This window comes from Phalangium opilio, unplaced genomic scaffold (assembly GCF_054372755.1).
Source record: "Phalangium opilio isolate 3A_F unplaced genomic scaffold, DU_Popi_V2 ptg000082l_1, whole genome shotgun sequence".
NCBI lineage: Eukaryota > Metazoa > Arthropoda > Arachnida > Opiliones > Phalangiidae > Phalangium > Phalangium opilio.
In genome coordinates this window covers 4,012,047-4,028,894 of record NW_028324189.1, presented here as the reverse complement: position 1 = coordinate 4,028,894, position 16,848 = coordinate 4,012,047, and the positions used below count along the sequence as shown (strand labels likewise).

General features: G+C 34.9%; 2 protein-coding genes across 5 annotated transcripts in view; one reads left to right on the top strand and one right to left on the bottom strand.

Annotated features, from left to right (window-relative positions):
* LOC149651021 (uncharacterized) overlaps positions 1–5,176 on the bottom strand; it is a 35,179-nt gene extending 30,003 nt beyond the window's left edge. For all 3 annotated transcript variants that reach the window (XM_089847771.1, XM_089847772.1, XM_089847773.1), the window contains exon 1: positions 4,673–5,176. In XM_089847771.1, coding sequence (XP_089703897.1) covers positions 4,673–4,789 — 117 coding nt within the window. In that variant the 5' untranslated portion in view covers positions 4,790–5,176. The remainder of the gene's footprint in view (positions 1–4,672) is intronic.
* Positions 5,177–11,981: 6,805 nt separating this feature from the next.
* On the top strand, positions 11,982–14,406 carry LOC149651020 (uncharacterized). 2 transcript variants are annotated; one of them, XM_089847769.1, is made up of 2 exons: positions 11,982–13,197; positions 13,291–14,406. In XM_089847769.1, the coding sequence occupies exons 1-2, from the start codon at positions 13,181–13,183 to the stop codon at positions 14,159–14,161; spliced, it is 888 nt and encodes a 295-aa protein (XP_089703895.1). In that variant the 5' UTR covers positions 11,982–13,180; the 3' UTR covers positions 14,162–14,406. The 2 variants fall into 2 exon arrangements, with proteins under 2 accessions (XP_089703895.1, XP_089703896.1); XM_089847770.1 differs by having other exon boundaries at positions 11,984–13,201.
* The last annotated feature ends 2,442 nt before the right edge of the window (positions 14,407–16,848 follow it).

Genomic DNA, 16,848 nt, shown 5'->3' with positions numbered 1-16,848 from the left:
ATATTATATTTAAAGGTACCCAAGATCCAATACGTCAAAGTTTTCCAGGCGTATAACTTCTATACTTTAGATCCAAATCCCAACGTCTAATCAATAATAAATGTAAGTTTTCCTTGTAAAAACATCGGAGTCATTTTTGGAAGTAATATAAAACGGTTAAGATTCGAATGGCCTCAAAAGTTAGTAGAGTATTTTGCCTTCGAGTGTTATACATGGAAATTTGAGAAAAGATATTTCCATATAAAACTGGGACAAGTTCGCGCTGGCAAGTATTTTACAAAATTATGGCCCTAAGGATGAGCGCACAGACACCGTTAAATTATTTTCACGGTCTTTTATCGAAAGGGTAAACCATAAGTTATAATATTGATATTCTAAAAAGACACCCGATAACCTCAAAAAAACACCGCGGCGTTCTAAATTTAGTGATGATTAGAAAGTTTCAGAGAATATTAATTTACACGGCGTTTTAGCGAGTTTTGAGTGTATGGTCTTCCTTCAAAAACAAAATTTAATATCTTGTTAATAAAAGGACCTGTTTGCGACGGGCTATAATACATAGTTTCCAGACTTGGAGAGTTGATACCATTTACACGAGGAGGCCAGGCTAATTGACGGACAGATTGCATTAGGTGTAGCCTGGCCTCCTGGTTGGTGTAAATGGTATCAATTCTCCTAGGCTAGTATGAAAAATATGTATATGTTTTCAATTAGAGATGACAGGGAGGAAAAAGTCATTATGTTTTTTTTAAATCATGTTAGTCAAGAGTAAAATTACTAAAATATTCTAGGTTTTCCTATTAAAAACCATCAATTTCCTAGAACTAATATCTAGATAAAACTTTCCAGTTCATTCAACAAAACCAATACCTAAAACCACTCGCAAATATTGGTTTTGCGAAAGGTAATAGTTTGATTAGGCCTACATAAACCTATCTCATGTAACGAAAAGATTACCCAGACTTCTTCGCCGAATGAATTATTAAAATATGCTTTCCGGTTATGAAAGAATAAAAATAACTCTAAAGTGTTTGTAAAAAATGTGGAACTACATAACGAAATTCTACTGAAGATACATGCATATACAATAACATAAGTTCATTTGATATGTTCCATAAGTTTGTCACTGGTTACAAACTGGAGCTTGTCGTGAAGAGACGTAGGTCATAGATTCGAGGTAAAGCGACGCCTGGTGAGGCCCTGTCAAAGGTTTTGTACAGACTAAATATGAAGATGGATTGCAAAATCGCGTGTAATCAATTCTCACGTCGTTGTCGAACTAGCTCGAGCTGTAAGTCTCTATCATAACGAAGTGCTACTTATGGAACATATCTCATTAACTTATGACAATGCCAACTCCAGCATCGCAAATTTTTAAACCTAAAATGTTTTTATTTAGTATTTCAATAATAATTATCAATTTTTAAGGAGAAATTTCTAAATATACTTAGAAATTCTCAATTAAATAATTAGCTACGCGACACGCTAATTGTTATAACTCGAGAGTGAATCTAATAATTGGTTTCGCGTTTTATTTTCCAAAATGACCCAATTAAAAAACAAAATTTGCTCTACTTTCAATGAATGACTGACTATAGATAAAAAATTCGGCTCAATGCCAAAGGGTAATTAAAGATAGCCACGTTGATAATAATAATATTAAAAAAATGTTAAATACTTTGAAACAATTTAAATCTTCGATTATTATAAACCTCGCTAAGTGGTTTGTAATTGAGGATGTGCTATCTATGATTAAGATTAATAACCCCTGACATTCTTAATACGAGTATGAATAAAAAGAATACCGCTATAGACCCAAGAGGAAAGCCAACAGAAAAAAACAGTTTTTTTTTAAATCTTCTCAAGTCTAAAAGCGGAAACGAAACGTCTTGAAGGAAATGACCTTTAAAAAAATAAAAAAAAAAGAGGAAAGAAATTTGGGATAATAAATCGGCCATTTTAGCCCAAAAACGTAGAACGTAGTGATAAAGATCCGTTGAAAAAGTAGCACGAAGATATAAAAATCTCTGACTACCTAAATGCAAAGGATGGTGGAAGATTACTCTCTGGAGACACTTGGGAGGATGGGGAATGATGATCTAAATAGACCGCGATGGATTATCTATTCCAGATACAGGAATGTTTAAAGAAATAATGATTGGTTGCTTGGAAAAATAAAAATAAACACGATATTTATTACTCTCCTATTTAAATTAATTTCTTTTTAAAGTTATAGTTTTTTTAAATATAAATTAATAATAAATAGGTACCCAATATTAAGCCTTGGGTTTGATCTGCCCGAAGTGAGTCTAATATAGCAATATCCAATATAATTATCCAATATAGTGAAACCGTTTAATTAGCTCACTGTTATTGCAGTTACTGATTATCTGACAATAAGTGCAGTTTATCTAACTTTGATTTGAACATAATTCAAAGACAAATTATGTACGCACATTGGTTCCAATATTAGCAAATTTTCATAGTATTAATTAGTTTATAAAGATAACAAAAAGGGGATTTAAGGTGTAGGCTTTTCATTTGCGCCTCTACGAGAAGTGTTAAGTAATAGGAGACAATTCATTCCAGCAAAGTGTAAATTGTTAATTTAAAGAAATTTACTATTTACACTAATCCTGGATTTTTTCTCCAGTCTTTCAGTAAAGCACTTAACATATTATTTATCCACACTTCACCATTAGCGTAAATTGCATATATATATATATATACACCTAGTCCTAATGTAAATATTATATTTTAACAAAACCCCTTTAAAAACCAGGCTAACAATTCATTTCTTGATTGTGCAAAAGCCCTTTGAAACTATTTCCGTTTTGTTTAACTTCGTCTTTTGTCTCAGTATCATATCCTTATATCTGAGCATTTCTAAGAAAATCCTAGCTAACTAAACCCACACTTTTGAATATAAGAAACTCTGACGTCAACCATAGGTTGAAAGAGCCCGACCCCGGGGGGAAAAACACTTGCCTTGCCTCAATGTCTAATAAACATTTAAAAACAAAAATACTTTTTTAAACTACAAAGGAGAATCGACCGAGACTCGAAAACGGGATTTCATTTATTTTAAAAAAAGATTTTTCCATGGAGCCAGATTGGAAAAACAAGTTTTCAAATGAGAAAATTCCACAAATACCGAGCGAGAATTGAGTCAAAAGAATCGACTATAGAGGGGGAAGGATATTTTTTAAAAGAAAATCTTGTATGTTGTATATACGTGAACTTTATATAACTTGTTTATCGAATAATAAATTTTAAAGACCTAATTTACGTAAGAGGTTAATAATGCTTTCTTGGTAAACTTCTGCATTTCTAAGGTTTCCAGACATATTCTTCTACGAATTTTAATGAAGTCCCTGATTTTTGAAGCAACGTAAGGGGTACTTAATATTTAGTAACAAAGAGTGGCGCTGAAAATAAGAGGGTCTTAGTTTAAGTTGTCAACATTTCTAGTGAAAACATTTGCTTTTGACGGCGAATGTGAAATAAAACGATAATGAAAAGGGTTAGGTTTATAAATTCTTAAATATTATTCGCTTATACTTCGCTAGACTTTCGAAAAGTATTGTTAATTAATTTCAAAGATTTCTGAAAACCCATTTAAATGAGATTGGGAATTAATATTTAATGGAATGTTCGCTTCTCTATGCTCAATTTTCACGAAAGGTTTTCTTAATGTACGCATGGTGTTGCCAGAGGCTGCAGAGAGAAAAGCTAAAAAAGCTAGCAGTTCAGTTTGTTCATACTAACTTGGTTCGCAATTTACCTGACAACTCAGCGCTGAACTGAACTTAAATCCGAGAGACAGAGGGGATGAATTTTATCAAGCCCCTTCTGGGAAATCAGTAACGGATTGCTACTACAACTTTTAAAGACTTTTTTGAAAGTTCAGGGATCACATGATTAAAGGGGATAGACTAGTGCCACCATATGTTATTTGCCCATAGACCTTAATACAGTCAAATCTGGGAAACTGCCATTACTCTATATAAAGCAACTAAAATTTACTTATACTAAAGCTGGCGATAGTTACATAACGAAACAAGTTGATGGCGGAAAATGACTTTTTTTCGATTTGGGTTATAGATTGTGAGTGAGCAGACAATCAGTGTTGCCAATAATTTGCGAGTGGAATTCAAAATCTATCTAAAACAGATACTGATTAGCTAGTAATTCTGTTCGATTCAGTTCCAAACCGGAGACGTTCTGACAAATTACTGGAAATTTTGAGGCGCGGTTAATGTTAAGAAACTGGGATGAAATTTCTATAGAATTTTTAACGCACACATATGTAAAGTTAGCAAACATTGACTGCCCTTATTATAGCAAACTTTTAAATGAAGTTTCAAAGCTTACATTAAATGTTAGCTTTGTACTAAACGCTTCAGGAGATGTTGCAAGCTTAAAAAGCCTCAAATCTATTCACTACTATTGGCTTTCATACGATTTTAACAAGCAACCTTAAGTTGAAACGCCAAACTTTATGGTATTTTAATTCACCAGGCTAGCCAGGGTTCGTAATTATTAAAGTAAACCCAAAGACTCCGTGAGATAAAATTTCTGCTGATTAATTTTAAACATTACGTAACAGTATACGCCTACATGTTTCTAAAAATCATTAATTTAACATTAAAAAGTAACTGTATATTCATACCTGTTTCGATATCCCGACTAGGCACGTTACGAGCAAAAATCCGAATATTAATTTGGCTACCATATTGGCTGATGGTACGATGGTCCTCCGCGGATGACTCCGCTTACCCAATAACATTCGCGACCGATTTTAATCCAAGAAACGTCTGCAGTTAATTCGAAAATTTCTTCAGATGATAAGGCGAGAAAACGCCGCACAAAAACCACACAAAAACGAAGAAACACCACTAAATTATTTTAGGGTCACCACCACATTATGATTTTTAACCGATGTCCGATGATATCGGCCCCGGGTTTTTCTTTCACTAGGCCTAAAATTCTATTCAGATTATTGGGGGGCCCCGGTGGAGCTCCGCTGTATAAAAAAGGTACGCCCGTAGTAACGCTACCTAAACTTCCCAGATAAAGACTAGCGTCTTGTTGTAAACCGGTGTTGAAGTCGTGGACCGGTAGAAAAGACGTAAAACCCAGAACCACGGTACAAGAAAGAGAGCTACGTCTTGAGTCACGGGGCGAGGGATTGTACGAATTAAACCCCCAAAACCTGTCATACAACTTTTGAAAGCTACGTTCGGGGTAAAAAAACTGAAAAGGCCAAGAGAAACTATAAATGGGGGTTGCAAAAACGAACGGAGGGTGGAAGGTTCCGGTATTTCTTTAATCAAAAGGTGTGTGTGTAAAAATTTCTAACACTGAACTAACGTATTGACGGGGGGGGGTAGAGATAATAGGGGGTTGAGAATAAGGTAGGGGATTTTTCTGAAACTGCAAAACTCAAGAGACCATGCATGGCATGGCATGGAATGATTTTTTTAACCACTAAAAAGTAGCCCAGGGGGTTTAGCTCCCCTCTTTTAGTAAAAATATTCTCTCAAACAGGTGAGACTACGTAAGGTAGACTGGAATTCCTAGCTTGGTCATACATACCAGGCAACCCAACCTTAAAACATCTTTGAGGAAAGCGAGACGTAAAAAATGTTGAACGTGGAAAATAGCACAAAAGTTACAATTACCACCACGTTAAGTTGGACTTTGAAAGGCCACATGGGTGGTGTGATAATATCAAAATAGCTTTTCTCTATAAACTGTAAACTAATGAACACATTTTAGATACAACGTGGCTCGTTTTTTTTTAACTTCTGAATATGTAGAAGGGGTTGGTTACTTTGTAAGACGATTAGGGAGGAGAATTCACCATTCACAATCAAATTTGTCTAAAAGGAAACTTTCCGACCTCCCGTTGAGAATCGATGATGATTTTTTTTGGGGTTATTTCAAGGGATATTGTCCCGTATTATTTGGTGAAATTTAAAAAGGGGATGTTATCTTCTTGTAGGTTAAAAATGTACACGTGTGTGACTAGCATTTTTATCACACAATAGAGAGCTAACAACTGGCTAGGGGGAAGAGATAATCTGACGTCACTCAGCCCCTCTCTGGTTGGCATTTTTGAGCGTAGAATACTGTTTCCAACCGTTAGGGGGATGAAACTCCAGTAAGAGATAGAAGGGTGTGACGTTTCAGGGTCAGAACTGTTAGCTCCCTATCTCGAGAAATGACCACAATGAAACCAATTTAATTACTTGTATACGAAATTAACTTAAGAAATAAATAAATTAGTCTTAAAATTTATACCAATTCATAATCAAATGTTTTAATTTCCCTTTTCATTTTTGGGTTTTTTATATAAGTCCAAGGTTTAATACGGGTACCCTTATAAACACAACTAAAACGAAATAATTAGAATATTTGTAGAGGATACGTCTATACCACTGTCATTAGATTATAACAGATATAGACAATGCTGACCTGTCAGCCTTATAAAAATGTCATCTCTTAACGTTTAATGCAAACAATGGTGACTCGAATTAACACACGCAGAACCTTGATCCAAATACCCCGTTCCAATGCGGGCATTGTAAGTTTATTCTCCAAGCGAAACAAACGATTATTAAAGGGAGAAAGGGGTAAAAAAAAGGCAGTTCTTAATTAAGAAAACGTTACACGAAGATGCTTAAAATTCAACAGCATTGTCCACAGTGGTTTTTATTTTTATTTTATTTTTTGAAACGGGTTGTAAAATTTAGGCCTAAAAGGAAACTGTTCCTTTTCTTTTCTTAATTACAATAAAATTCAAAATCAGCGAATTATTTAATGAATATTAATAAGGTTTTCCTTAAAAGACAAATAAAAAATGAAGAAATTCGAATGTTTTTTAATCGAAATTAAATAAGCGGAAAATTAAACCCAAATTCTATAAAAATTTAAAATTAAGTACACGAATTTTCCATTAAGAGTTATTTCAGACCATTTTAATGTCTTCATAGAGGAAAAAATTGAAGGAGAGGTAAAGATGGTGGATCATGGTGCTCTCTTATTCTACCGAGTGGACAAACCTTCCACTCTTGGTAAGCATTAGAGGGCGCTACATAGGGTCGTTTGTCACGTGACTGCATTTTACCTTACTGCCTACAATACATTTCTGAGAAAACCCCAACACATCCTCCTGCTGTGGGAGGTTTACAAACATCGAAAGCCTGTGTTTTCATCTCCTTTCTTTTTTCTCCCTCCATGATATCTTCAAACTCTTCACAGTCTAATTTAAATTAAAATTCAAAATAAATATATATATATATATATATAAACCAAAACAACTTATGTCGTTTAATTTAGTGTTTTACTAACACGCATATCGAACATATCGACCTATATATTATTTTTAATTTTATCAAACAAACGAGACACTAATATATATATATCACCTCATTGAAATTTTAATTCTTAAGAATTTTTAACTGACAAACAAAAGATATTTAAATGAAATATATTTCTTATTGGAACAAAACTGTTGAATTCATTTCTCCATGCAGCAACAGGCTGACAATAGAAAAATAAAAAAAATATTTTAAACTCAATTGTGTAGGAGTAGATGTTCCACTTTCAATCGGAAACCAGTTTAAAAGCGGCGTTCTGTTGCTTTCAAATTGGGGAGTTTACCGCCGACACAAAACTCGACTTCATTCAAATTTTATTTTTCTTTTGTGAATATCAAACTTTCGATCAATTTAAATTTATTTTCTTTATATTATATTCTAGCAAATATACACGAGAAATGCATTTACTCCATTTTTGGTAATGAAATTAATATAACTTAAATATTATATAGCATTATATTTAAAATTAACGGTAGTTCTCGAAAATGGAATATAACTTTTGAAGCATGAAGGAAATTAGTAATGAAATAATATGCTTTAAATATTATATAGCAATATATTTAAATTTAAGAATGGAATATGAGTTTTGAAGTATGAAGGATATAGTTTCGGGAGCTCTAAATATACTACCATATTTGAGATGTTTGTCTGCATTTTAGATTAAAACTTAGACGAAGTTAATTAGAAAACGTTGAAATATTTAATTAGAACTATTCAAATTTGCCTTTAGTCGAAACTCCAATACCTGGAAATAAGATACCAGGGTTCAAAATAAGTTAATTAAAATATTTAATATTATAGGATTAAATCTAGTCGTATATATTTAGTTTCAGTTTAAATAAATCGGAAAATGCATTATAAATAATATACTGTGTTCTAGTTCATTTATAAATTTACAACAAAAATTATATATTTTGGTTACAAGTGTTGCCAGATATTTGTGAATGCAATTCAACCGCTATCTACAACAGATACTGAAAAGCTTGTAGTTCAGTTCGATTCAGTAATTATCATTCAGTTCCAAACTATATATAGGAGATGCTCTAATAACAAATTACTGGCAGCCCTGAAGGCAGTTCAAGTTATGAAACGGTGGAAGTAAATATCTCTAACTTATTTAGTGCATACTATACATTTAAATAAAAAATTTTATTATCCCTATATTGAACCAAAATAAAAAACTTGCCTAATAAAATATGAATGGAAAGAGAATTGTAGTCCCGTCTCTGCATTATCTTTGAACTCTAGAAATTGATATTGAAGTGGGAGAGCTCTACAGATCCCTGCAGGATGGAGAAGGCTCTCCAAAGACCGGAAGCAAATCATCTTTTCATTTCTTTAAAGAATAAAATTAGAATAATAAGCCAGTATAAAAATATTTCCTTCTCATTTTTCGCGGCCCCTCATTCAAGCTTCCAAATTAACAAGTTGCTCTTGCCCACAAATAACTAACTCCAACCACTTCACGCATCTCATTGTTTCCTATTCTTTCCATTGGATGAATTCACAATTTCTTGAAAATACCTAAAATATCAAATATAGTATAGGCATAGTTTGTGATGGAGTAAAAAATCAACTGTGCGTGCAAAAATATACCACCTATTTGATGATACGGAACGGAAAGGCTATTTTCTTACGGATTTAGATCGTCTGAACTAAAAATGACAACTCTTGAAACGAAATATAACGGGAAATAAATAAATAAAAAAAGTCTGGGGGAATATAGATAGGCGCTCTACGAGAGTGAGTCATTTGAAATGTTAGACTGAGATGTCAAATGAACTAACTGAGAAGACCACGATAAAGAGGCAATACTAAATGGTTTGGGCACATCACAGCTTGTTTTTCCATGGGTTTACCAGCTGTTTTTGTCGACTTAACTCAGGGGCCGTTCAGTGCATATTACCAAAGAGATTGGTTATACGTGTGGTCGGTTTTACCGTTTTCCTCGATGAACGCCGTCAACAACACATCCTACTCTTTCCTTAGTTGTCCGTCTGGAAACATGATCGCCATTTGAAAAGAGTACGAACGAAACAATGAATTTGGGTATTAGTTGAGAATTGATATACGGATTTTTGGTAAAGTGCAGGTAACAGCGGATCTGGAATCCATTGTGGAAGATTAAATCATATAGTTCCCATTCCTCTTTGTTATGGACATCATTAGAGAAACTTAACCTAGTCTAATAGACAATTACTTTGATTCTAGATGAGAAACAAACAATAAAGGGGGCGGGGCCGACTTCTTGGGTTACTTCAATCACGACGCCAATAAGCATGCACCGCTAAAGGCAGCGCGAGTCGGCTCACCTGTCGTGTGTAGCGTTGCGAGGGAAATAACTCAACCAATCAATTCGTCAATATGGAATACTCTTCTTTATGTCTCTACTTGGAATTATAAGTACTGCGCACATGGTCATTTACAGTTTAACACGATTCTAGAATCTAGATCTCCGGGATTTGATTGGAATCTTACCTTATCTTGAGTGATAAGTCGAGATGCGAAGGACTGAATACACCTCAAACGGCATCAGCCGTTATCTGTGACAATGTAATCAAAGGGGGGAAATTAGGCAGCTTCTCTTGAACTACGATTAACGTCATTATAGTAAACGATTTCCAGGTCGGACGTAAATGCATTCTGGTGAATTCGATTCAATATAGCTGAGTATTCAAATTCGGAACCTGTCCTGGATGACTCTGCAGATTTCAGACGTTGAGAATTTAGGCGGGTGAGCAGCTCATTATATATAGTATTGAAATTCTGTTACGTTTGCCTACAAATAAATGATATAAACAATAATATTGAACCTAATTACACTATAATGCGGGATATATTTGAAGCCAGTTTGTGTACACTTATGGATTATTTACAGGATTAGAAATACACAAATTGTGAAATAGGGATCAATACTAGCTAAGATAAATAGTAATTACGTATAGTGAGGGATGTTTACAACGCAATGTCTAGCTCGGTCCTAGCTTATTTTCTCGACCAATCAGCGCACTTCGATCTTATAACAATATAATCAACGATATTAAAACAAGATGGCTCCGGCCAGATTAGAGTCACATCGTTTATGAGGCTAAATCTATCGAGAATATTGCAAAACATTCTATTAACTTTGAAAACTTCGAAACGAACGAATCTTTAACAAATGAGGATAAGACGCAATTTTAGTGAGTAGCCCCTCGATTTGATAACTTAAACCGAACTAACCCTTAACCCCATCCCTTTGAAATCATCAATGAACGAAAAATATTTTCTTAACACAATTGTTAAAAGACGAACGAAATACATCTTTTAATATTTCGTTACCTATTTTTAGACGTCCATCAAAAGATTTAACTAAAAATATCATTTTTCCATTACATTCCATTCAGCCCATGCAAACCACGAAAGAAAATTCATAGGAAAAATCATTTAACATCGGAAATTGTCTTTTTAAAAGCGTATCCGGCTTTATAAGCGTACAACACAGATATCTCTGGACCGTTCACCGTTACTACTCAACCTTGAATAAATTTATAAGGACATCAAAAATAACTCTTCATAAGCAAGGAGCTAGGGAGACACGCTTTTCCTAAATTTCTTAATGATGCTTGCAATTAAATGTTTGGGAAAGTTCGTTATGATGAAATGTCAGAAGATTTCGACACGGTTTTCTTTGAAATAAATTTTTATCGTTTCGTTGCTAGGATACCTGAGGAAACTGGGAAACCATATACACTAACGGGAAAAGAATTAACCACACGATTATTGACGATGCGACCTCGTTCTTTTAATCGAGAACTTAAAAAATATTATATTGCTTACTAAGGAAAATATGGAGAACCATTTCTTTTGTTTTATATATCAAAAATTATTAGAACATGAATATAGTTTTTTGCTTTTGATATCCCATACTATATTTTAACACAATCAGTTCCGGTTAAGTAGGTGTGACTTACGCCGGTGTCTTCTATTCTTCTTTGACATTTAAGGCACAGGTAAATAAAATAAGCTCGTACTGAAGGCTGACTTTCCACGAAACACTCTAAAAATTATCGGACGAAAAATAAGTTTGATATTATCAAGAAGTGATATCTATAGTTTATTAGGGAGAAGGTATAAATTCGCCACATTTATACCAGCTTTATCTCCAGTCCAAACGTATAGTAGGTTCGGAGTTAATCCCCGCCTCTAAATTACAACCAGCATTTCATTATTTCTTGAAAACTCGTGCACGTCAGCGCGGCGACGCGAATGACGAAAATTACAGTCATATTTTCCGACTGAGGAGAGGCGAAATAGCCCGGCCTACTTTTAGTTCCCCCTTGTATTTTGAAAGGGGGACTGGGATTATGGCTCGCGAATACTTAGGAATCTTATACCTTCTCCCTAATAAACTAGATATCACTTCTTGATATTATCAAGTAACCTACCTAGCTCGCTGTAATAAAGTGTGAATATTAGTAGTATACAAAAGAGTCTTTCACGTCAGTGACACCCAGTTGACGCCTGACACCCTGTTGACGCCTGACACCCCGTTGACGCCTGACACCAAGATGGCGTCCTCACGCCAGATGGTACTGTTGGTACAGTTGGCGCCTGACACCGAATTGGCGCCTGACACCAAGATGGCGTCCTCACGCCAGATTTTTTGGCGGGGAAAACCAGGGGAAAGCTTGACACCATGTTGACTTTGTGAATGGCGTGGAAATTTTCAATTTCGGCGTGGAAAACCAGGGGAAAGCTTGACACCAAGTTGGCGCCGTTGCCGCTGTTGACGCCGTTATCACTGAAGTCGCTTCAATCTCCCCTTTGACGCCAGATATTCAATGCGCGCCTTATCCTTATTGACTTTGATAAGGGAAAACATATGTTAGGCTTAAGACTAAGCGCCATATTTCCACAACTTCTCCTGAAACTAGAATTCAATTATGGCGCCAGATATTTGTGGGCGCCTTATTGACTTTGACAATGTGGCGGGGAAATACGTATGGAAAAATACGCGACCAATGGGGGTAAATAAGTGTGGGGAATTTTTCGTTTTCAATGGCGTCTTCTTATTTTCAAATCAATACGTTACACTTATCTGTCTAAAAATATCTAGGTATATTGGCTCGAATTTCTTAAATACGGCGCTGGAACCGTTATCTTAAATAGTATCCCTACACCTGCTTCAAATAGCGTATCATTAACGTAAGCCAAAACAGAGACGTACAATACAATGTGTTTGACCTAAAATATATTATTGGAATACACTATGTTAGGCTTAACATTTTTAACGAAGTAGGCGGGGAATATGAACGGAAAAAAGAGTGTTCGGTTTTCGGATACGACGGTGTACGTGATTCCTCAAGAGGACAGGGTGAACCATGAATTTCGTAACCTGCAATGGTTTAGAATGCAATTAAAGTGTAAATACGAATACATATTATCCCCGATATTGGAGTTGAAAATTGAACTTTTCGCTAACCCTTGTCTTACACGCGACTCGAGGCTTTCTACGTCACGTTAACTTTCGACAACGTGGTGGGAGGGGGAAATTATATATGTTAGGCTTAGAGATTAAGTGTCATATCGTCGTTCGTCAACGTGTTTGAGGATACCATGGTAAATACCCGGGTTCAGAGCGTCACGGTAAATTCCCGTTACGTCGTTGATTGAGAAAATACACCCATCATATCTTGGGTTATCGTCTCGCGATAAGATCCTATAAAAGACGCGGTAGTTTAAAAGATAAGTCATTTTACGACTCTTCAAGCTTTTCACCCCAGCTAACGATATCCACGTGTCATCACTTAGAAATGGACTCAGTTAAATTGTAAGTATGTTCTTAACAATATAGTTAACCCTTGCATGTCCATTTGTATCCAGACTTATAATTAGAGTATTCGGTTAATTTTTTCTCCATCAGGGACGGATCAAAAGCGTTCTCCGAAACTGACAATACGCCGGACACGCCTTCCTGTCCTATCTGCTGTAGTGAGGATGGTAGAATGAATTCACCCATTACTTTAGAAGCCGCCGTTAGACGAAACAACTTAAGACGAATTGAAAAATTTGGTGCTATCGGATGGGATAAAGATTACGGAAAATCCGAAAGGACTGCAGATCCCGAAACGGGGGATTTACTAATAAACCCCATACCGAATGAAGTCTATAATGTAGACGATGGTGAAGGTTATATATGGCAATACGTTAATGGCCCTAATATAAATTTTGGTTTGAAACACTTAGCGATGTACAGATTACTAACTTCTACAGTACAATTACCCGCAGGGTCATTAATTGACATGTATGCTAGACAGTTTCCATGTATCATAAATAAGAAGACCCATCAATTCAAATTGGAAGAATTTGCGGGAGATACTATCCTCGAATTTCCCGTACACCTCACACCACACAAAATGTACGGAATGCCAAACCCAAATATTTGCCATTTAGGGAGTTGTCACCCCCGCAATGAGGGGGAATGTAAATTTCGCACCTTTTATTACGGTGGATACGAATTTCATTGTCCATATCAGTACTTGAGAGTTCTGAACTTAGCTCTTCATATGTGTATGTTTATGGTATACAAAACTAACAAAACCGTAAGGAAAAATTATAGTGATGAAAACGACCTAGCTACGCATTATATATTCAAGGCCCTGCAGATTTGCAGGTTAGCCAAGTGTCTGTGTGATAACACTCACAGTTTAATGTTTCACGAAGTTCATTATCACATGAGATCCAATGACGCGAATAATTATTTCGCGAATAAGTATTTCGCAGACTTTCTTTAACTATGATTACCCCCGATCGGTTAAGCGAGGGAGTATAGTGTTTCAATAAAACGTGTTTGAAAATGCTGTGAAATTAATAGTTTAAACGATGTTAAAGCGCGAATAATAATTTCGCGAATAAGTATTTCGCAGACTTTCTTTAATTAATAAAACGTTTGTAAGTTCGACATTTTGTAGGCGAAGCATAGTGTTAAATGCTAAATAATATTTGTAGAATCTCGAATAAAAAGAAAATGGTTGAATGATATGGGTTTCTAATTATTTTACGTAGGTTTAATATAATTAATATTTTAAGCCCATTTTAAAACCTTAAATTTTGGCCATTTATTTAATTTTCAGCATTAATTCACATATCAAACGATATATATCAATAATAAGTACATCTGACATCACTAAAATACAATGAAACCCGGGAGTATTATTCACACGTACCCATCTCACGGTCCATGAAATCTTGTACATCACGGTATTCTTGGCTTGTTAAATCATCCATCTCGTCGGAATCTGGGAAATGCTCAAGCATGTGGATGTTCAAAACATCAAGGTCGTCAAACCATTTATCGCAGATGTAACAAGAAACTTTCGGAGGCGGTGTGTCAGGCAGCGTGATGACATCTGGTTGGTCATACTCTTTAATCGCAGCGACACACTCAAATCGATCCATGAGATCATGTAGGGTCTGATTTTCCTGGTCTGTTAAGTCATCGAGGGTAAGGATGCAGGAATGCGACGAGGTAGGAGGGTTGTCACCGGCAGGACGGAAAGAATCAGGAACAAAGGGGTATGCAACCCCAGACGTCACCTTAGACCCCTCAAGTCCATCCCCTTGGGCTGAAAGGACATTTCTATGGTCGGGTATACAAATAAACGGAAATATAGATTAGAATGGTGGAATGTTATTACATCATACAATTACACCTTAACTAAATATACCATCACTTACTGTACGTACTTGAAAATTATTAACTTATTCGCTATTTCACAGAGTAGCCCGTCTAAAATAACGAAGTTCCTCACACTAACCCCAATCAAACCCCACATCCAATAACCCCTCATGAAATTCTACACACTAAAAACCATACCCATAAATTACTAATAAATTATTAAGTGAATTCTCTAAATATAAGTGTAAAGGGATGGGTATACATTGTTAAGAGTATACTTACAATTTAACTGAGTCCATTTCTTTGGGTTAACACGTGAATTTCGTTAGTCGAGGTAGAAAGTTTGAAGAGTCGTAAATGACTTCTTCCTTTGACCTACCACGTCTTATAAACCATCCGTTTTATCTTAGGTTTCAATTATAATCGAATAAATGCACGTGGGGAGAGGGATTGATTTATTCGCAATATTTGTTGTGTTTCGGAAATAAGATTTACATCTTGCGAAAAACGTTTTCAATCAACTTAACCACACTATTGTTTACTAGACATGATTAGAAGAAGAAGAACATTTCCATTCTTTTTATCTGATGTTTAATCATGCGCGCGGGAAGAGGGTTTGATTTCTTCGCAATATCTGTTTGTTGCGTTTCGGAAATAAGATTAACATCTTCCGATATTTGTGTGCTGTTTAGGGGAAACATATATTTATGTTCAAAAATTCACTATTTCTGTTCAAAGTTTCACTATTTCTTGTCAAAGTTTCACTATTTCTGTTCTATGTTTCACTATTTTTGTTCAATGTTACACTATTTCTGTTCAAAGTTTCACTATTTCTGTTTAAAGTTTCACTATTTCTGTTCAAAGTTTCACTATTTCTGTTCAAAGTTTCACTATTTTTGTTCAATGTTTCACTATTTCTGTTCCATGTTTCACTATTTATGTTCAAAGTTTCACTATTTATGTTTAAAGTTTCACTATTTATGTTCAAAGTTTCCCCCAATTTCTGTTCAATTTCTCCCTTTTTCTGTTCAAACGTCCCCATTTCTGTTCAGACATTTCTGCGTGGGAAGAGGGATTGACATCCTCGCAATATCGGTCTGTTGGAAATAAGATTAACATCTTTCGAAATTTGTGTGGTGTTTAGGGGAAATATTTACTTACGCGTCGAAAGAAATTGTAAAATGTTTTTCTTTTACATCAATACGAAATATCTGTCTTTCTAAACTAATTTGTTCATTCAGCGTTGATGGTAAATATGGAGATAAGATTTAAAATAGGCCTACAAATAATTAAAAATTAGCTTAAAATAATAATTAATTCAATTCTCAGAAACATATATACTAGCAGCAAAGGTACCCGGCGTTGCACGTGAGCCCATAAGTCCGTCGGGGCGATTTAATTACTTTTGCCGAAATTCTACATCGCTTTACTAATTTCTATGGTTTTGAAATCGAATTTCAAAGTTCCATAACTAAAATTCTAATGTGATATAAATGTGTTGAATACCTTATTAGCTAATAATGTATGAATTCCTAGAATATAAACGTCTTACTCCTAACCGGGATACATTAATTTATAATTTTAAATTACTTTAGTATTGTGAGATTTAGAACTCTTGATAAATTCCTAATCCTACTGCAAAAGTTTATATCGAAAACGATTTTTCAAGGTGAAAGATACGTAGTGTAAAATGGATGATTTCAAAGTTCAGACTAAATACAAGAAAATCAATGAAACACCATCTCCTCATTAACATTAATTTATGTTTTGATATTATTGCAGTTTGGTTTCTAATATGTTTAT